This window comes from Chelonoidis abingdonii, chromosome 8, assembly GCF_003597395.2.
Source record: "Chelonoidis abingdonii isolate Lonesome George chromosome 8, CheloAbing_2.0, whole genome shotgun sequence".
Lineage (NCBI taxonomy): Eukaryota > Metazoa > Chordata > Testudines > Testudinidae > Chelonoidis > Chelonoidis abingdonii.
In genome coordinates, this window is record NC_133776.1 from 78,074,316 (window position 1) to 78,096,247 (window position 21,932).

General features: G+C 38.0%; 1 protein-coding gene across 1 annotated transcript; it reads right to left on the reverse strand.

The window, feature by feature from the left end:
• Positions 1-825: 825 nt before the first annotated feature.
• LOC116834717 (transmembrane protein 182-like) lies at positions 826-20,506 on the reverse strand. Its single transcript, XM_032797007.1, has 5 exons — positions 20,273-20,506; positions 17,511-17,628; positions 15,066-15,164; positions 10,385-10,522; positions 826-2,572 (listed from the first exon to the last, which is right to left on the reverse strand). Exons 1-5 carry the CDS (start codon positions 20,423-20,425, stop codon positions 2,343-2,345), a joined length of 738 nt encoding a protein of 245 aa, XP_032652898.1. The 5' UTR covers positions 20,426-20,506; the 3' UTR covers positions 826-2,342.
• Between the last annotated feature and the right edge of the window lie 1,426 nt (positions 20,507-21,932).

The following is a 21,932-nucleotide window of genomic DNA, read 5'->3' on the forward strand; positions in this document are numbered from 1 at the left end:
CACCTATAATTTCTAAACTATGTCACTGAGCCCATGAGGTTCTCTGAAAATTCCTCTTCAGAAGAAACGATTCCTCAGAAGGACAATTTGTTTTCTAAAAGAATGATTGAGTTTTAAACTATTGCTTGTTCTAGACTGATCCAGAATGAGTAGGTCTCCAAGGGACAGTTACTCCCCAAGGCATGAATGCATGATTAAACTAAATGTATTCCATAAATGCCTTGATGACATTAAACTAAATTTTTTAAAGAACAGATGGAGAAAGTTAATAAATATTTCATTCTATATTATAAAATTCACTTATCTATTCACAACTTCAGGAATCCTTCGTTTTGTAGATATCAATAAGTCTGATGGATTTCTTGCTGCATTCTCCTACTTCTGCCCTGGTGTCTCTTATGGGCTCATCATTTCTGCATGCTTGGATTGTTTTATGGGATCAGCAAAAGGCAAGTGACTGTAAATCTTGACCTCTTCTGCTCCCAGATTACATACTTTTATTCTTTGTGGCCATAAGTGTTCAGCTTCACACTGAATAGATAATTAAATGACAAAAATTATCCAAAGAGAGACAATTTATAGTGAGAAATTATCACCTGAAGAACCGATGGGACACAAGCATAACTCTAATGGATATAATTAAAAACACCTTTAAAACTGACAAACAAAACATTTAAATATCTGTGTATTTCTAAATGTCATGAAATATCTATTTGCTGGAGTAGTATAAGAGATATTGTTTATATCCATCCTTATTCAAACAAAGCTCCCATTAATGGGGATCAATGAGAGTTTTACTTAAGTGAGAACTACAAACCAAGTCTGTTGTTCATTATTTTTTACATTGGAATTACAAATGATCATTCTATACATACCATGGATTTTGTAAATGAGTAATTAGAACTTGCTCCTGCGACTTTCATAATATTTTAGGAAGAAAAATAATAAATAATTTATACCTCCAACAATTTTCACTGCATTCTGCAATAGATTTACACCATATTATTAATTAACTACATATTGTCAATACATGGCATATAGCTTAAAGATATGTGTTTAGTACAAATAATGGCATTCATGAATTCAGCACATAATTTTGTAAGTTTGATTCAAACGTTATGCAAATTGTTAAAACAAGCAAGGGCCTAGCAAAAATGACTTCAAAGCATTGAGATCAAACCCAAAACACATAGCACCAAATCTTGTCATTACTCCAATATTTTTACAAGTCCTCATGTATAGTATAAATAGAAACTAGTTTGCCTTTTGGATCTCAATTGTCTTGTATACCGTGCATACAAATTAGCATGTTTTACTGTAACTAACTGGCAAATCTTATGCACTTGAGTAAATCCAGACACTTAAATCTTTTATCTGCTTCTTTGGGACCGTTTCTTATTCTGTGTTCGTACAGTGCCTAACACAATGAGAGCCTGTTCTCAGTTGGCCTCAAGGCACTACTGAAACAAACAAACACTAATAATAATATTGTTGTGCCCATTCCCATTTCTTTAAATTTTGTCTACTTCTTCATCCTGGGATTGTGAACTCTTCAGAACGACAATATTTCTTGAGTGGTTGGAAAACACCTAGCACACAGTGGGTAATACCGTAAATAACTGATAAATGATAGTAATCATATGTTTTATTATGCATATAACTGGTGGAGGGCTGTTCACATATTTAAAGTTAGGTATGTGCATTTATATATGCAGATTTGGGACCTTAAAGGTGCCAAAAAATTCTTGAACCTCCTGACAAATCATTTTCCTGTTGTATTTAAAAGCCATGTAATAGTTGTCCTTTAATGCTCGCTCAAAAAATCATCCTAATTGGTTTTCAGAAATAGACATCCCAGCCAGATTTGATTACATTTAACAAGAAATGAGGGTGCTAGAAATTTCAACATACTATCCCTATCCCTCTGAATATTTATACATATTGAAGACCACAGAAAGGTTTTAGATATGCCCAGTCTATTATAAAATGAAGAGTATTACATTGATTTTGAAGTGAGAATTGAACCAGAGCTGCAAAATTTGGGTCTGAATCTGAACATTTATGATTTTACAGGTCTACATGTTTGTATCTGGACCTTTGGCCTTTCCCATGATAAGGCCGGGAAAGCTACTTGGATATTTTGGCACTGGGGTTTTTTGGTTCAGAATCAGCTCTATTTGAAATGACTGGGTTTATATTTCCAGTGTTCCTTAGTATCATTTAACAATGACCCTTGATCAAGCATCTAAGCTACAAAAATTGTCTAGTCCCCCAAACAGTTATTCCTCATTTTCAGGTGGTTTCAAAGATCTTCTCAGAGGTTTTTCAGTTGCACAGCTTGTTTACTCCTCTGCCGGCAGAATGCTTCGGCCAACGAGATAAAAGAGAAGTCCAGAAAGTAAAACCAAGGGAATCCCAGCTGCAGCAAACATAAATGACCATCCATAATACACATTTACAGGGACATCATCCATGCATTTTTCACTTCTTTCCAGAAGTACGTATTTCTGGAGATCAGCTGCAAACTCCTTCCACATCACAAAGAGAAATGTGAGCAGGAAAAATAAGCCTCCTGAAAAGACACAGAGATCGATTGTTTTCAAAGTATGATCAGCATATGAAATCATTAATAAAATTAATAGAATATTGTCTATGAATCTGCACTGGCGATAGGTCACTGTTTGTTTTTAAAGCTGCTTGTCATTCACCGAATAGAGAATATGAAAAACTGGCATTTGAGCTTTTTAGACCATGCAGCAAGCTTTGTAAAGAGTTCCTTTTCCTTAAAACAGTTTAGAATTTTATATAAGATTATTTATAATTATAACATCCGATTACATTTATAATAAATATAAATTCCCAAAAAAATTTTTACACTGAATCAATGGAACATTTACATAAAACCACACTCACTACTCAGTTTTGGTCATTCAAGCCACACTTTTTGGCTTCCTTATATTAGAGTCTAGTGCTGGATATTATTTAGAAAATTATCCCTAGGATAGCACTGTGTGGGGTCTGAGCCTACTCTCACAGGATGAAATTCGCCTCTGTGCAGTGCGTCTTTACAAGTGACGCTTAATATGGTCTTCCCATTTTGGCTCACTCATTGACATTGCAAGGCTCCCATTGATTTCAGTGGGAACAGGATCTAGAGCCATGTTAATTTTGAAAAATGGATACATTTTGCAATATTTGATCCAAATTTGGAAAAATATGTAACATTTCCATTTTCATCAGAGGCTTTTTTGCCTGGCAAGAGTGGAAGAAACATGGGCCAAGATGAAAACAAAAACTTATTTTTATCTTTTCGAAAAGAACAAATCAGACATTCCAGACAGAACTGGCTTTGTTTTCCACAAAAAATGCAAAAATCTGCGGATATAAATATGCTGATGGTGAGAATAATCTTGCATAACATTGCTCTGTAGTTGCTTCCATGGCCAGACACAGAAAACAGAATCCATGATGGATAGACCAAGTGCAGTGGCTGCTGCGAGCTCTGGTGAACTGCCTTTTTTCATCTTATATGATGTTTTCTTAAGCATTGGAACAAAGTATCAAAAAAAACCCACATGACACTGGGCCTAGAAGATAGTTTTTCACAAGGAAATACAATATAAGAATGTAGAAAAGTCAAGTAAAGCCCTCTACATAATTTCGGGTAGATTGTTTAATAATAATAATAATAAATAAGTAATTTACACTACAGCTAGAAATGTCTATGAAGGTAGGACTTCTTGGGGGATGGTACAGTTTTAGGGGAGTATCACCCGTATCCTCATGCAATACATTGATAAGACTCCCCTACGGCCACATGCCAGAAATGGACTGAGATCACAGTCAGATCTGAATATTGGGTAAAGGTAGTATTCAGCTTCAGTGCCACATCAGGAGAAGATTTTGAAATTGTGCTCCTATTTGTTGCCACAAAATTCTTGCAAGGTGTTTTTAAAATACTTTGGCTCAAAATGTCAGATGAGACCTAGTGATCTCATTAGCTTTCCACATTCATAAATGGAGAAAACACCACGAGGTCAGGTGTTTCGTGAGATTCCAACTGCATCTGAAACAGAACTGGAAAATAGTTGCCTACCAGATCTGCATCCAACCCAGAACGGGTTCACATCCAGGTATCCTAATCAGAAACTTCCTTCCCCAAATTCAAAAGATGGAGACTTAAGATTCCAAAATATGGCCTATGTAGGTGGATTATTTGAAAAAGAGGAGACCCTTCCCCTGTCACAAAACTCTAGTTTAGCCCACGGCCATGTCATGCTCCAAAATATCATAGAAAAATATTATTTATTATGTTACAATTAGTGCAGTGGTCCCCATTAGACAGTCAACATTATCACACAGAGTTTTGTAAAATACCACAGATTTGAAATAACCTACATCACCTCAAATACTGTTGTAGTCTAACTGTAGGTAAGAGGTGCCTTTTCAATGGTAAAGCCAATGATAGTTAGCATGACATAAAGAAATGTAATCAGTCAGATTATGCTTCAGTGCTTTCCTGCATCAAAGCCTAACAGAAGGTCTATATGAAGATATATAGGATCCAAAATAATCTTCAGCTAAGTCACACCGTGTTATGTACAAAATGTGTATGTATGTATGAATGAACACTAAGTCATTAGATTTGTCTTACTTTTTTTAAAATTGCAGAGCATCTCTCCACTACCTTAGAATTATAACCTATGAACATACTGGGGGAGTGCTATATTTTTCTAATGTTTTAGACTTATAAGGAAAGGCCCTATGCCTACTGGGACTGGCTGTCAAGGAGTTAAATGCTATCGGTTCTAATACCCATATGTTCATTAGAATTTTTGGTAGCACTTTAAATTAAGCGTGGCAAATAAGTAATTTACATGGAATATGACAGTTATATGCTTAAAATACCAATTATCTTGCTATAAGGAAATTGCTGTATGTATAAATTAATAGTCACACTTTCTTCACAAAATACAATATATTGATAAGAATGTAATTAAGTCTTTACTGTTAACGTAATTTAAAATTAAATTAATTGGATAGTAACTGAACCTCAGTAAGCATCCTTCTTAAGATCAATTCATATCTTATTAAAATACAATATCTACCTTAATAGACCTAAATAAAAAAATATATTCCTGAGGCTCATGGGACAGTGATATGCTAACACCCATATTTAGAGCTAGCTTGTATCTACTCTCTTTTAATATATATATATATATATATTCTGAAGAAAATTTCATACCTTCACTATAAAGATGAAAGAAAATAACTATCATTGGATGATGACTGGATAAACAACAATGGAAAGCATGAAAGGCCCATGAAGAGGAAAGACATCCAACATTCAGGTTCCCAAAGTGCTGAATAGGAAAATGTCTCCCTAATCCTCACAAGAAAAAGCACCAGCTCTTCACACTTCAGGATTTGTTATTAAACAAAGTATTGGAAATGATGGCACCAGAGTAACAATGGAATCTAAATTAAGAACAATTTCATACTCTTTGAACGTGACAAAAAGAGAGTCAAATAAGCAATTTCTCTGTCAGAATAATTAGAAATGAGGTGGAGAAGAGTCCCTGGGATTTACACAGTCATAGTAATGAGAAGACAACATGAAAAGGACAAATGGAACAGGGAAACAGAAGAGGAAGTGTAGAGAACTGAAGCTGGAGTTAACAGCCCTGCCTCAGGATGCCATCCGAAGGAACAGAAAGGTCACTGGGACATTGAAGTCCTAAGATTTTAACTGCAGAAATCAAACGGGGATGAATAAAAATTGATCAGACCCTTAGACCCTTAACATTTACGCAAGTGCCTGTAAAACGCTATTTGCCACTTGCATAATAAAGATGAAACGAGGAGCCTGGCTATGTACTGGAGTGAGCAAAAGAGTCATTTTGGGGGTCAAGTTAAGGATTGGGGATTGTTTTACTGCAGTTAGGCTTTTCGTTAATACAGTATTTAGAATGTGGGGACAAGATGACAGAGTGCAGTGGTAAGAGATTACTAAACCAGACAAGCTTCCTGCTTGCACATGCAGCAGTGTTGCCTCTGCTGTTGTGTGTTGGGTTCTGGTAAGTGGCATGTCAAATGAGACCATCCATATACTCCTCTTAATGGCTCTGTGGTTTCTGCTGGCTAGAAAATTAGCAGAGTGATCTCTTTCTTTTTCTCCCTCTGCCTCTATTCATTAGGCTGGTATGGAAAAAATTAACTGTGAAACTCAGTCGCAGCGCTGATTAGGTCAATGGCATCTTCTGGGGAGTGGCTAATTGCAAGAAAATTGAACTTGTGGCATTAAATCTTTCTCCTTCATACCCTGATGACACCAGCTAGGGGCTAACTGCAAGACAACTAACCTCTGACTCTGTGTCTTCCCACTCTAAAGGAATGGTAGCACTTTGTGAGTAAATTGAAGTCTAACTCTGTCTCTTTCTTTTTTTATATGCTTGTGACACCTTTCTAGCAGCTAATTGTAGGGACGATGAAAGAATTCAATCTCTAACTCTTATTCCTTGGAAGCTAAAGAGTTTTCATACCATCTGCTAGTTATAGGAAAACTGAACTTTAACTATCAGTGTCTCATTCACCTTCTAGACTACTAGTTTCTTAAAGAATGTTATGGTAAGAAAATGGACTGCTGACTTTCACCTGTCTTACACAATACATGCATTATATACAAAATACCTGGTGACTGCTGAATGTGGAGCTCTCGTTTTGGAAAAAAGGAATTAGAATATAAACTACAAAGAATTCCAGCCTTAAGATTGGCATAGAGTTCGTCTTTAATTTTGCAATAAGCTGGTATTACAGAACAGATTAATACAAACACACACACACAAAACCTCAGACATCCTGCTCACAGTAGAATTACCTTATAACATTGGAATGATTCCTCTCAATTGCAGAGTGGTTATTAGAAATGTTCCACTTTTAAAATAGTCAGGTCGTTTGTGTAAAAATGTAACAGGGTGGAATCACACAACAATATTTGGAACCCTGTATAATAACATTCTGATCTGAATGGCTGAGCAAAAAATATAGACGTATTGGATTATTGCGCATTTGTGTGTTTTGTTATGGGGGAGCTGGTACCAACCCCTATATTTAGGTTGCCTAACACTTTCCATTATCAAGTATTCTTGACCTTTTCTTTGAGAAGGTCTCACAGCTCTATTGCTTGCAACAGGTTTTTGCTATTCCCCCAACAATCCCTTCCCTGCCTCTCCTCAACTCAGCACATGGGCAACAGGTCACTTGTTCTCTTAACCCTACCATTTTGGATCCTGATCCAAAGCCCACTAGAGTCAATGGAAAGCCTCCCATTGACTTCAGTGGCTTTGGATCAGACCCATACATTCTTACCATTAAACTTGCTTGCTAAATTATCCATGAGAACTGAAACAGAACGGGACACAAATACAGTCAAAGTGAATTTATTTCAAAATACAAACAATGTTTTCACAAAATATTTTGCAGTATTCACCCAGCCCTAGTGGTGACACAGTAATTATAATTAAGTACATCATTGTCTGACTACTGAAACAAGTGAAAACTAGCCATTGTTTAGTGTCTTTCTTCCCGTAGGATGCCTTTAAACTATTGACAGCATGTCAGATTCTAGAAAGAAAGATCAGCAAAGAGTCCTGTGGCACCTTATAGACTAACAGACATATTGGAGCATGAGCTTCTGTGGGTGAATACCCACTTCGTCGGATGCATGAGAAAGAAAGATGATATCCTGGTTAGCTGCTTATGTGGTTGAGTCATTTTTGGAAGCAGGTTGGCAAGGTCAACTGTTAAACTAGGGGCAGGGGGAAGATCTACAAATGAAACTAACAATAAATGTCAAGTAGTTTCCGGTTCTATTTACTGAGTTATCTTTCAGAATAAATCAAGCGAAATGAGCTGGTTCTTCTGAAAGCGCTCTCAAGAATACCACCCACAGAGCACAAGATTTGTTATGGTAGCTGGCAGGCTATCAGACTCATCCTCTGAAAGTACAGTTAATAATGAGAGCCATTTCTTGGAAAGCAAACCCAAGGAATCCAATGGGATGATTAAGACTTCCCTGTGAAACACTGAATTTCTCCTGCAGGATAGAGACGCACAGTCTGCTGGTGCCAATGGAATAATTTAGAGATGGGGCTTCATCTTCAGTGCCAGTACTGCCCTCAAGGAAAACAGTCAACCTTTAGGTTTTCTTTCCTACAATGTGTGTTTTAAAGTATAGCTTTCAGTTCTATAGGTGATACTGATGGTATAGATTGCATTTTTAATTACCGGTAGTTGTTAGGGGTATCTAGAGTGTGAGACAGCCACCCCTTATGGTCCTGTCAATCTAAATAAATAATAAATGAACATAGTAAAATGTCTGCTTTCCAAGAGAAATTTAGGAATATCTGATTTAAAAAAAAAAAAAGTGCTTTGAAGCATATTTACATCTATGTTAGATTAGGAGTCTTCCAGGAAAGAATCTCACATTGCCTTACAAGCATTAACTAAGCCTCCTAACATACCTCTGAGGTAGGGAAGTCTTATCAGAGTAAACTGAAGCACACAGAGGTTAAGGATTAAATAATGACTTTCCTTAGGACACAGTGAATCAGTAGCAGAGGCAGGAGTGGAACTGAGGAGTCCTGATTTCTAATCACAAAATCTAATCACTAGACTACTCTCCTCTCTATAAATTACAAATGTTTTCACACTTCTGAGAAGATAGAGCATTTTGTGAAGAAGGTTAATTAAAACTGAGCTTCAGGTCACTAGCAGAAGGCAATGCCAGCTTCCTCTTGTACCATCAGACCAAATCCTGCCATCCAAACGATAGTCAAAAACCGAGATATTTTCAGAACAGATTATATTTTATGGAAACAAAGAAAATAACTACTAAGCAATGCATTCCAAATATTTTAGAGACATAATTTCAATACAAATCCAGACATTTGGATGTTTATCAAAAATCATCTGATGAACTTCTTGCTGGAAATGTCACAAGAATGATCACTTTTACAAAGTTGTCCCTTCTTTCGGTTCTCGTTTGCATAAAAAATATAGTGATAAATTGCTTAACAAGAAATCTGCTTACCTAGGCCAGCTCCCAAGGAACTGATTTAGTCTAATGATAGGTAATAATAACGACTGCTGCTTAAATCAAGATAGCAGTAGCACAAATTTTATTTAACAGAAATATCTTTGACTAAAGCCAAGAGGTTATGTGGTGCACAATCAGGTTTTTTAAGAACTTTGAAATTCTATGTCCTGGTTTTTAATGAAAAAGTTGTCAACTAAAGATTGAAATAAAACACCAACAGTGAAAAGTAGTGAGTTGGTTTTAGTCTTCTTTTTTAAGTACAGAATTTTACTTCCTTTAAAATCTATTCAACTTTTTTTGAAATAGTGGCCTATTTCACAGAGTATTTCCCAAAAACTTCAAATGGTTACTTGCATGCTTCAAATTATACATGTGCTTAAGTGATTTAATGAATTAGGGTCTTAAAAAAATTAAGACAATTCCACTGGTTTTCCCTGAACCCACAAAGAGTGTCATATATATAAAGAAAAGTTAACCAAACTTTTGTCTGGTTACAAGGTTTATGATTTTTGGTCAATGGTTTAAAACAATGATTTATTTTAGTTAAACAAATTCACCAATCCCAAGAAATCCCCCCAAAATAATCCCATCAATCGCAAAAAGAGAAAGAGAAAAAATGTCTTGTAATTCTAGGTGCTAATAACACTACAGTGGAGTGATTAATAAGGTTACAGTGAAGGGTGAATAAATGAATGTTTCTAGTTCATTTTCCTGACTTTATGCTGCTTTATATGATTTTCAGATTTTATTTGAATGTGTCCCTCAAGTTTTATTTCACAGTAGATTTTTATTAATAGTGTATAAATGTTTATTTCTGTCCACTATTGAGGGCAATATACTACAGTGGTCCAAATTAGGAGATTGCATTGCAGGACTGGGGCCTAGCTAATTACTGTCCAAAAATACAATGGCCATAGATTCCATCTAAGCTCAGAGGTCTTTCCCAGTGGATTGCATAACAAAATCGGAGCCTTACACAAGAAGAAAAAAAGAGCATTTCTGAAAAGTAAAGTCTTTTATGGAAAAGCAATATCTTTCTAAAGCTTCATTGAACAAAATTCATTTGTTAGAGTGGAGGGAAAATACAGTTTCTTCAAAGTCAGTGCTTAAATTTTCATACATAATTTACTACAGCTCATATCTTTCTACTGTCATTCCTCATTATTAGAGTTCCTACCCTTTTCATACACACACACACACACACACACACACATCACACACAAAGAGAAACTTGGTTTCAGCATTCCAGACGCTAGTATATCCAATTACTATGAGTTGGCAGCTTACCAGATGTGATGAGGAATCCACCTCCTACTTTATAGAATCTATCATTGAAAAAGGGCACACCACACACCAACAGGAATCCTCCCGCCAGACTGGCAGCGACAGCTAGTACGATGCATGCAGTCCAGAAACCCCTGTACACTGTACAATGGGAAAGAATAAAGTTATAGGAAAGGAAACCCACATAATCAGATCAGTTTTCAGAAGTCTGTGTGAAACTGATGCATATAAATCCAGTTTCATCAAGCATAAAAATAATAACCTTGTTGTAATGAATATCAGGATTATGAACAATTTTTAAATATTTTATTAGACTTATTGAGTTGCTCTTGTTGAGAAGAGTTGTATCAGGCATGTTACTAACTCTCTAGTGTCCTCAGATATACAGCGTATGGCCAGCACTTGTAAAGGTTTAGCTTATTTGTCATGTACTTCATACCATAAATAATGGGCCTAGGATGAATAGCAGAACTCCAATGGATGTGTCAGGAAGGCCTGGCCCAAAAGAGTTTTGATTGCCAGGGTAAAATGTGGCACAAGCTTTTTGGGAGAGCAACAAGCTTGGGGTAGGAAAGAAAGAAATGGAAATTAAACTCAAAGACATAGAATCGTCTCCTCTTTTCTCTCCCCATCCCCTCCCTTTACATAGCAATACTTAAAGATGCCAGGTTCATGATCCTGGAGAACTGAGCCATATTTACCCACAGAGCAGGTGAAACACTGAAAGCAGCAGTGCAAACTTTTCAGTGCTCTAGTCTGCCTTCCCTCCTGAGCCAGAAGGATCACAACTAGTGGAGGGGATTCAGATTCTTTGACCCATTGAGTCTTGAATTTCTGCTATAACTTCAAGCAACAGTGCTAGTTAGTGCCAACCGTAGTGTTTTTGTGCAGTGGGCACTTTCCCACTAAGAACAGGCCTGATCACCAACTTATTTCGCCAAACACCATCTGATGGGAATAACTTCCAGTGAATACCACAATCCCAGGCTAGATTCAAACAGGTGAAAAGGCTCCATAGCCCACCGCCAATCTCTTCAGCCATCCACCCCCCTCATGCTATCATCTTCCACTTTGTGCACTGTGTCTATGGAGCAGCAATTATGACCATTTGACTTAAGCAGGAGAAAATGGGCAATTCTGTCACAATTCACGCATGAAAGAAAAATGATATACAGCAGACACATTTTACTCATTTTAAACCAGTCTGACAAGGAATCCATTTAGTAAAAGAATCTTGAACCTTTAAAGAAATCCCATGATTCACGTACATACCTTAACAACACATCACCCCAAATTCTGCCCTGAGTTACATCCTATTCACTAAGATATGGCCCATAGTCAGTCATTCTTTCCTTGGGCATCCTCCCCTCTATGGTATTTTACATATAAACACTTTCTTACTTGAAAGAAAGAAAACAATACTGTACTCTTAACTAGCATTTCCTGTCTGCAGATCTCAAATATTTTAGAGTGAATTGAGTTAGCTTCCCAACATCCTTTGTGTACATAAGCATTATTACATCCTGATGTTATAGGTGAGGAATAGAGTTGTAAACCTGGACGTGAGTGGTTATATAATTAAGACTAACTCCACAGACAGGGACACAGTAAGGACTGAATGCAAGAACTACACAGCTCTGGCTAACAATCTATGGAGAGAACATCCCCATACCACCACTCTAGTGTTATCGCTATGTCTCCTACAGAACAACATGATATAACGGGCCCTGGGGTGAGTAACACGTTCCTTTCAGATAGACTAAGGGACAGGGTTACAGGGGATGATAGTTCTTTGTATACATTTTTGCTCACACATGGCACTTTAAGTAATCTAACAGCCTTTCAGAAGTCAGTCTCAGAAAAGATTCGTTAAGAGGCAGCTGAAGGGTTTGTTTCATAGCAAGGACTGACAGACAGGAACAGATGGCTTGAGGGCCCTTTATTTAGCTCAGAAAAGTTAGTCTGTTTATTAGTAAAATCACTCAGAAACTGGTAACCCTGACTGTCTCTTGTAAGAAAAAAAAAGAAAAAAAACCCCCACTACTGCTTAACTAACTCTTGATGGTGTTTTTATAGAGTCTACAATGGAGCCTGAAATGTGCTACTCACTTTACTGACAACAAACACATCATATCCATTTTATACTGCCATGTGCTCCCTGGGGCAGAAATCATACACAGCACAGAAAAAAAACAGACAATTTTTTTTAATGAATTCCCCATAAAAAAATGCTATTGCTAAAGGCTAAGGAAAAGGTCAAGATGTTTGTTTGTACAGTACACCTGCCCCAGGTCCCAGGAGGTAAAGCAGAGGGATGTGTACTATTTAAAGAAATCAATTAATTTTAAAAAGACTAGCGGATTAATTCTGTCCTCTGCCACCAATTAAATTCAAATTCCAAACAGCAGCTAATTCATTGCCGAAATCCAAAAATATATGAGGATGGAAATCCACAGAAAACACTGGGGTGGAATCAATTTGAATGTGTTGGTTTAACCGATTTTCTCTATTTTAGTAACTGACTCATTTTGCTTTGCCATTGTAGGTCTTTTAAGAATAGCGTTCAGTGCTTTTTCTTTTAACAAAACCAACCCAACAACACTACAGTTCATTCAGTGTTAAGTCAGACATTATGGGAATCACTCAGTGCTAGACTGGCACACACCAGCTCTCAGCCATGCAGGGGAATACAGGTAAATATAACACTCATTACTCCTTGCTCAGATCACAAATCCAGTTGCACTGAGGAGAGCAGGAGCTACTTGCTCAGTGCTCCTCCCTGGGAGGAAGAGGGCAAGGAGGGGGTGGGAGAGCAGTGAGAAGCATGAATACTTTGGTTCCACCACATTTACTTTCTGACTGGAGTAAGATGATGAACAAAGCAGGGGAAGGGGGCATCACAGTTCAGGGCAACTGCACCTATATCCCTCTCCATAGTCCATCAAGGGTACCCACTGTTAGGCTTCCAGCTCCCCCCAGCTGTCAACTCTCTTGGACAGAGCCCCATGTCTCTCTCTCTTCTGACTGGGAGTTTTCCAGGCTGCACAGTTCCTTGCCTACGCTGTGATACTCCCAACAAGTCAGACTGCCTAACTAATCCAGCTTCTGTGCTTTGCTCTCTCTCTTCAGAGCTATGAACAGCCTAATTTCTAAGCAAACACATTTATTCTTAAGGTAAAAGCATTACAGAGAAAACATGTTAAAAACAATAAGAATGAACCTTACACTCCTGCCAATCAGCTTAACAAGAGATCACCCCCCATCTCCACAAGGGCTCTGGTAGGAGTCAGTCCTTCGAACCCCACAAAGGGGTTTTCTGTGGTTACAAATTCATAGCAGCCTTAGCTCAGAACAAGCACACTTATACATAGGCCAATCTTGCCTTTATATAGCTTGGACCTTGGATCTTCATGAACAGGTAAGACGGAGCTTCCAAAAGCTGCTTTTTTGCATAACTGGAGGTGGGGAATTTGCATTCACCTCCCCCTTGAGATTCCCCAGGCAAACCACTTGACCCTTTGTCCAACACTCCTTTCTTTGACTGGCCCATTGTTCAGTATAGTCCTTTGAAGTTCATAACACTTCCCAGGGCTCACACCCTACGTCTCCCCTAGACAGTCAGATATAATCCTGTCCTCACAATAACAAATAACCTTTGCATTTAATATGATGGATTCTAGATATACCTAAACTTAATTCAACATGATTTTTCAAGAATATTGCAGGAAATTGCCCCATCTGCTATAAAGGAGGAGAAAACTGCTCTGCATAAAAAGATGAAATAATTTTCCCTGGGGATGGGCAGCAAGTGGAGAATAGGTTCTGTCACAATTCAGTTCCCAGGTCTGCTTCTGGGACTGTGCAGCTGCCGCTGCCCCTCACTCAGGGTGGATCATAAAGTCATGATCTAGCCCTAAGTCTATATTCAGAGCCTTCATTCTGAGGAGACCAGTGTGACCCAGGTCTATAACAGGTTCCTGTTGGTGGGCAGTTTGCTTCTGGGGTCTCATCAAAACAACAAATTGTTCTTTTGTTGCCGGCATTCAGTTGCACCTCTGTCATCATGAGTTTCTAATAAAGCACAACAGACAGTTTCCAGTGACCTTCCAAGTGTGAGTTCCTAGTGTGCTTTCTACCATGATGTGTTAGTTTATCCCTGGTAAAGTTGAGGGATTAATAGCAAGAGAGGTAAGAGTTGAGGGATTAATAGCAAGGGAGGTAAGATCCTATGAAAACACCCTTCACAAAGGAGCGCTAGATCATGATTTTGTCATGTAGTCCAAGTAAGGCTGTTGCATTAGTAGGTGTGTATCCAGGATGCCACAGTTGTACTGGAGAGAAGTAATTTACTAGATACATTAGAAGGGTGTAGGATAGCTGTGGTGGCTGGCATGCATTGAGGGGCTGGAGTCCTGGTACCATTTACTCCCTGCATACCCTCCATATGATTGCTCTCAGAGGGAAGCATATGGAGCACAGCCCCCTTTGCTTCCTTAAATTGTGGGGCTGCAGCTGTAGCCTCTGAAAAGGGGAGTGTGCCCCTCTTTCTCTTGTGCCCCCATGCAAGTTTGGTAGAAAACAAGGTCAAGGCCACCGAGGTAATTACAGTACAGATCCACACATCTGAGCACTCTATTGGATCCCTATGAAAAGAAGAGGTGAACACAGCTGATTAAGTACCAACCTGCGGTTGCATCATAGGAAGGATGTGGGAAAGGTCCAAGAGCAATGGGCATAGGAAACAGGTAGCCATGCATGCAATACTTGGGATGTGCTTGGCTAGCTGAAAAAGAAATGGAGAATAAATAGCATTTCACTTTTATTATATGCAAAATAGCAACCTTTATACTCAGATAAAATGTCCAATCTTGCAAAACCTGCCAAACACTCACTGGCATTAAAGGGGATATGAGTAAAGTATAAGCTGAACATGGTCTAAATGCAAAATGAGATAGATAGGATGCAATAGGATTTGAGAACCTTACACAGCCAGTTTTAATTCCCTCAAAAATTAACTTGAGCCAGACAAAATCATAGGAATATGGATTTGTTCAAATTAGAATAATTCTCTCCATGCCTAGGTTTTTTCCATTCTGTCTAGAAGCGATTAAAATATTTGGATACTAGAGCTACCTACCATATAGCATCTCCAGTTTGTGGGAAAGGAAAGCACAATTACAATGGTAGTGTCTCATCAATATTAATACCACTGGGGCTTATCGTGATTAATGGTGGTAGAATTAATGTTAAATGAATTAATTAATGATTAGCCACTTATTTTTAAATGTTCCCCAGCTCAGAGGAACAGTTATAATAGGTGGACATTAGTTCATACTAAATTAATTATGGAATACTTATTGAATTAATTATTACATCCACAATAGCAGCAAACTAATTTGCCGTGATCAATCCTATTACAATAAATACCTAAAGAAATAATACAGATTTGCCAGTTATCTAATAACAGTGTTATTAAAAGGATTCCAAGTGGTGATTTATTTCATCATTTTACTTCATGTAACATTATATTATATCATGGATTCCTATGTAATGCAATTGGGTAGTAAATCTTCTCAGGACATTTTTTTGACAGAAACACTTTCTGTAAGAAAACTTTCAATCAACTCTAGCAAATACTAATTTTATAATGGAGATAACCATATCCTAAAATATACAGTAGTTTGCAAAGAGTAGGAATCACCTGAAATGTTGATCATCATGTAGTAAATTAACCGTCGGTTCCTGACAGAGCCGCACTGTTAACTTTATGATCATATGGTAAATTTGCTATGACTTGATCGCATTTTGCGGTGACCCCACTACATGTAGTTTAGAGAGGGACTTAACCACTCTAGGAAACATCAGGCACAGATGAACATTGAATAACTCAACTATCTGAGAGTTGGTTGTCTTTTTTGTTGACTCTTCTCAGCCTTTGAATGCCCAAAAGTTTCATTTTCTCTGATGTTATTCCATAAAGTTCCATACAGAGTTCCATAATTATCTACATAGCAGATATAACTGGGGCATCAGCAGTACAAGTACTGCCACACCAGTGAACCCAACCACCTCTAGGAAGAAAAGACAACTCAGTCTTCATGTTCCATTCACTGCTTAGCTTTTCTACTGTCAACAAAGGGTGTTAGTTAGCGTCAGCTGTGTTGGCAGTTATTTTATACGTGAACACCTGTCTTACTGAGACCACCAAATTCACTTCACATGGACCACCTAACAGCTATCAGATGAGCTTGATTCCAGCTGGCAAATCTGAGGTTTGCAAGATTAAACTTCTCCATTCTGCTTAAAGTTGTTTTCCAACTAATTAGCGTACTTTCAGAAAGATAGATTTTGCTATAATCTGTGTTTACTCATAGTGGGTGAGCTGATTCTCATAGTTTCCATGAAAAAAGGGAAATAGACAATGCTGTAAAATAAGTGTCTTGATTGCATTTACACACAAATTTATATGGCTCTGAGGCTACCTGGTGCTTAGCATCTCCTGCATTGGCTGGAGTGTCCCACAAATTGTAGTCAATGAGAACTGAGGGCACTGGACACCTCATAGGATGAAGACATTAATAGAACAGTAAAGATAAAAGGGCAGAAAGCCAAAGGGTTCTAGTCTAGCAAGCCCCTCTGGTGACTACATGAATAGGGGTATGAGCAATAGGGGTATGAGTGGGAGCTCTGTTCCTGTTGGAGAAGATTTTATTTAAAAAGGGAGAAAATGGGTGAGTTGCTATGCTCCTAGAAGACTGTAAAAGACCATCTGAGACCAAAAATTTCAGAGTTAAATGGAGCACAGATAAAGTGTCCTGATCAGGGGGAATTTGGGGATAGCTTTGGGTTTTGTCCTATTTTAAAATGGCCACGCAGATCTTGTGGAAAATAAAATAAATGTAAAGACAGCTTGCTTCTCAGTTGGGAGAGACCTCCCTCACTGACTTGCAGTCCAGATTGTATTTTTATAGCTCAATTATAATCTGGTAGTATTAGAGCTTTATAATAGAAGTGCTGACACAGCCCTAATCACAGCAACAGGGACAGTATAGTAAACTATCACTGATGTCAGATCCAGACCCTTAAAATATTTCTAAACAAAGCTAGAAAATGTATCAGTAACACTCACTGAACCAGAAGTTCCATATGGTCTCCTCATAATCCTCCCCATAGAACCAGCATCTCCAAAAGAAACCTTCATGGTGAAAAGTGAGGATCTCTTTTCTGACCTCTCTCAAAACCACATCCTGCAAGAGAATGAAGCACAAGCTTATGAAACTGTATTAACTACAAATAATATGGAATTCGTCTTGACTATTGGCTTAGTTACTAGGCTGGTAAGTCAGTTTTTGAGGGAGGGAGTTAGGGTGACCAGACAGCAAATGTGAAAAATTGGGACGGCGGGTGGAGGGTAATAGACGCCTATATAAGAAAAAGACCCAAAAATCAGGACTGTCCCTATAAAATCGGGACATCTGTTCACCCTAGAGGGAGTGGTTTGGGATGGAGGGGGTTGCATTGTCAGAATTACAAACAAGAGTAACATTTTAGCATGTTGAACTGGACTCCATTAATACAGACCTCCTTGGCTATACAGAATGCCATTGACTTCAGGCCTTTATCTGCTGCTTTCCTAACTTTCTGATAAGTGAAACATTTCTTCAGATCACTGAGAAAGAAGGATATTTTTTATACTGTGCAGATCCCATCTTGCAGTCTTTATGCATCAAAATTACTACCATCTCTAAACCGCTCATAAACTCCTTCTGTTGGATGATCCAAAAAGGCCTCCCCCTCTCTCTGGTCAAATCAGTGGGAGCTGTGCTTAGTTTATCTCAGACAGAAGTTTCTCTTTGTTTATATCAGTCTCCTCATGAGTTCAGCTATGACTGCTGACACACACTTATCTTGATTAAGTTGCATCAATTTCTCATTTATTGTAACTCACATGGAAGTTCTGCAAAAATGACATACAAGTCATGTCAGAAGGACTGTACTGTCTATGCTGTGAGTTAACTTGTTAGGAAAATAATTACAGCTGTAATTAGAAATGCTTATCTTTATCCAATACAGTTTGGTGGAGCATCAACATTACTGCTATAAAGCTTGATCCTATGAAGGGCAGAACACCTCCTGGAAAATATTGCGTTAAATGAGATTTGAGGCACTCAGCATCTCTCAAGGTTAGCCCCCCTTATTTCAAAGGGGAGAAAGGTACTTGGGGTCCAGCAGAGAGACATCACAAAAGTTTTCCAAGCCCTGGAGTCCTTACATGCCAAATACCAATACATGGGTCCTATTGGGTTGACCAGAGACACACTCCCTTGGCTCATATGGAAGAGCTGCTTCTTTCAGGATCAGGTATGAGCCTTGACTGCAATGATGTGCAAGAGGGTGACTCTGCTGACTTGTTAAATCTACACTAGTTTTGATGACTGGTTGATAGCTAAGATACTGTCAAGACACTCAATGGACATAAGTAGAGCCTGCCAGTTTAAAAAGGGATAGAGGATGTGTCTATGGGGGCGAATAGCATGGAGCATAGAGCAGGGAGCAATAATTAAAGTATAAAACCTCTGATTAAAATAAAAAATGATAACCTCAGAAACAATAGTGACTGCTGCTCTGACACGCATGTTTGGGATCCCTCGGCCAGTTTCCTATGCCAAACAGACAGTGGGCCTAATTACATATCTTGAATGTTTGGGATGTTTATTTTATTTAAGACAGTGCAATACTTCTAGCCCGGAACCTTTTTCACATTAGTGATGACAGAGTAATTTTAAAATATTCTGAAACCTCTCATGTTGATGTTTCATTTCTAAGTGAAACAAAATGGAGCTGGACTTTTATGCCTGAGAAACTTTTGCTCTCTGCCCTCTTCAGCTTTATTATGCTGTTTTATACAATGATGACATCTTCTGGGATGTCTGCTTTCTATATGAAGAGTCATTTGGAAATATGGCTGATGCAGCCAAAAACCTACACTTTATTATGAAACCCTGGAACTGAAGACACTTATTGTTGACACCATAAAGTTTTCCAAAGGTGAATCATTCAACAGAAAAACCAAACGTAATTGGTTTGTACATTAAAGAAAACTCTGCATAACAGAGAGATATTTCTGAAAAATGTTAATAATACTACACACATTGATCAGCACGAAAATTTAAGAAGAATTTAAAAAATCAGAGAGCTGATCCAGCTGTTATTTCATAGCGTTTATTGAACAGTTTCACCATAAGCAAATTCAGCTAAAATCAGGGTTTCTAAAGAGCCATATTAGAAGTTAGCAATAAAATATCATTTTATTATATGAAGCTCGGTATAATACAGTTTCTCTTTAGTGGCTAATGCTAGTATCAGCAAACAAATGTATTACATTTTCACATTTCAACTTTCTGCTCCATAGCTATCAGAATACAGAAGCTTTTCCTGTAATGGCTTCCTATGCATAATTTGCTTGAAGTCTTTAACAATTATACACTTTATTGGGATGCAGATTGTGACTTTATTGATAAAGCTGAGTTGAGTTTTTATACAGTGAATGTGTATACAATAAGCACATATTACCATTGGCTTAAAACAACCAGCACCAACACTTAGAGCATTCGTGTTGGTTTTAAAACATTTCTAAAGCAAGTTACATCTCTACCCCCATTATATTGCCACCCGATATAACACAAATTTGGATATAACGCCGTAAAGCAGCACTCCGGGGGGGCAGGGCTGCACATTCCGGCGGATCAAATCAAGTTCGATATAACATGGTTTCACCTATAACACAGTAAGATTTTTTGGCTCCTGAGGACGGCATTATATTGAGATAGAGGTGTATTTTAAAAGAGTATTTTTTAACTTGCAGAATATCACAAGATTTCTAGTTTTTACCTCTGGGATGTGAAGAGTTTTATTTTCAGGTTCAAAGATGCCACAGGTCTCTGTTGCTAGGAGCCAATAATCTGTCCCAAAAGCTATGAGAAACAATAGAACACCAATGCCACCAAGAATTCCTGCTATAAAGGCTGGTATTCCAGCCTTCATGGTGGAACAACAATAGGTAGTAAGCTTGAAACTCAGAAAAGAAGAAAAGTACTGATGTCCAACCTTTGAAAGGGTGACAGAGAGGAGGGGTATGCAGAGAGGCTGCTATTTTTGGACACAGATTAACATCGTTTCATGACTGGTTTGAGTTTCATGACTGGTTTTAGTTGCAGTGGCAAAAGGACTAATAAAAGCAAATGAGCTGGCACAACCAAACAGCTGTTGTATTAAAGGAACATTATAACTATCTATAGAGCTAAGGCATGAAGATTCCCAAATAAACATATGGGAGTTCATTTTACAAAAGCAATGCGGAGAGCTTATCATGAAAAACAGTTATTGGACTGCTGTCAAGCAGCTTCTATGGATTGATTACGTAAAATTGTCCAAGTAATACCTACTGTGTGAACAAGTTATTTTTATATTTCCTCTGTATCTGTGTGGCAGAGAGGCTGTGAACTGCACAGTCAAAGCTGAAAGTTTCATAGCCACTTCTAGAGCACATCTTTAGCTGCACTGCCACAACTGTAGTATGAAGGTGGCACATCCACCATCCCCAAACTATTCCTTTCTTCCTTCTGCTCTCACCTTCCCATTAAAATAAAACACAAGTCTTGGTTTCAAATGAAAAAAAGCAGAGATTCAAGAAGCAATATTTAAAATTTGGCCAATATCTCTTTTAAAGTCTCTGTGTTTCAGAGGTGATGCTGCTTGTACAGTACTACCTCTTGTTGCAAGTATAGTTAATCATGCCATGTTAAGTCAAATCATAAAAAGACATTTAAATCAGGTGCAAATGGACAGCTAGCAACACTAAGCCATCCCTTTAGGTGATCTTGAAAAGACATTCTCTTCTCTACTTTCCTCACATAAGGGAGTACAATTATGATGTTAATTTGTCCCACCAATATCTAACTGGACCAGGAGGGACATGTCCCCTCTGAAATGGGGAAATCCTTAATGAATAGAGAGTTCATTCTCATTTGGATGCTAATGTTTTTTGGCTTCTTCTGAAGCATCTGTTATAGATTACTGCCAGGGACAGGATGCCAGACTAGGAGAATAATAATTTCAGGATGGCAATTTCCGTATTCCTGTGACATGCCAACAGTGCTGGTACAGGGACAGAAATTCATGTTACTGAGAAAAATGCAAGCTATCATATCTTTCGAGTATATCAAAACTAGTTCACAGTCTTCTGCCTGATGCTCAGTAGTAGAACAGACTTCCACCTTCATACAGAAGAAAGCAATTTCTTTATACTTAAAATAATTTGTGGTGCCAGATTAATTTGTGAATCTCTTTATTTATTCATTAAAATTAAGTGCTAAAGGAGCACCTGAACTCACAGTAAGAATCTGGGGATTTCTTAGGCCTGGTCTACACTACGCATTTATACCAATTTTAGCAGCGTTAAACCAATTTAACGCTGCACCCGTCCACACAACGAGGCCCTTTATATCAATATAAAGGGCTCTTTAAACCGGTTTCTGTACTCCTCCCCAAT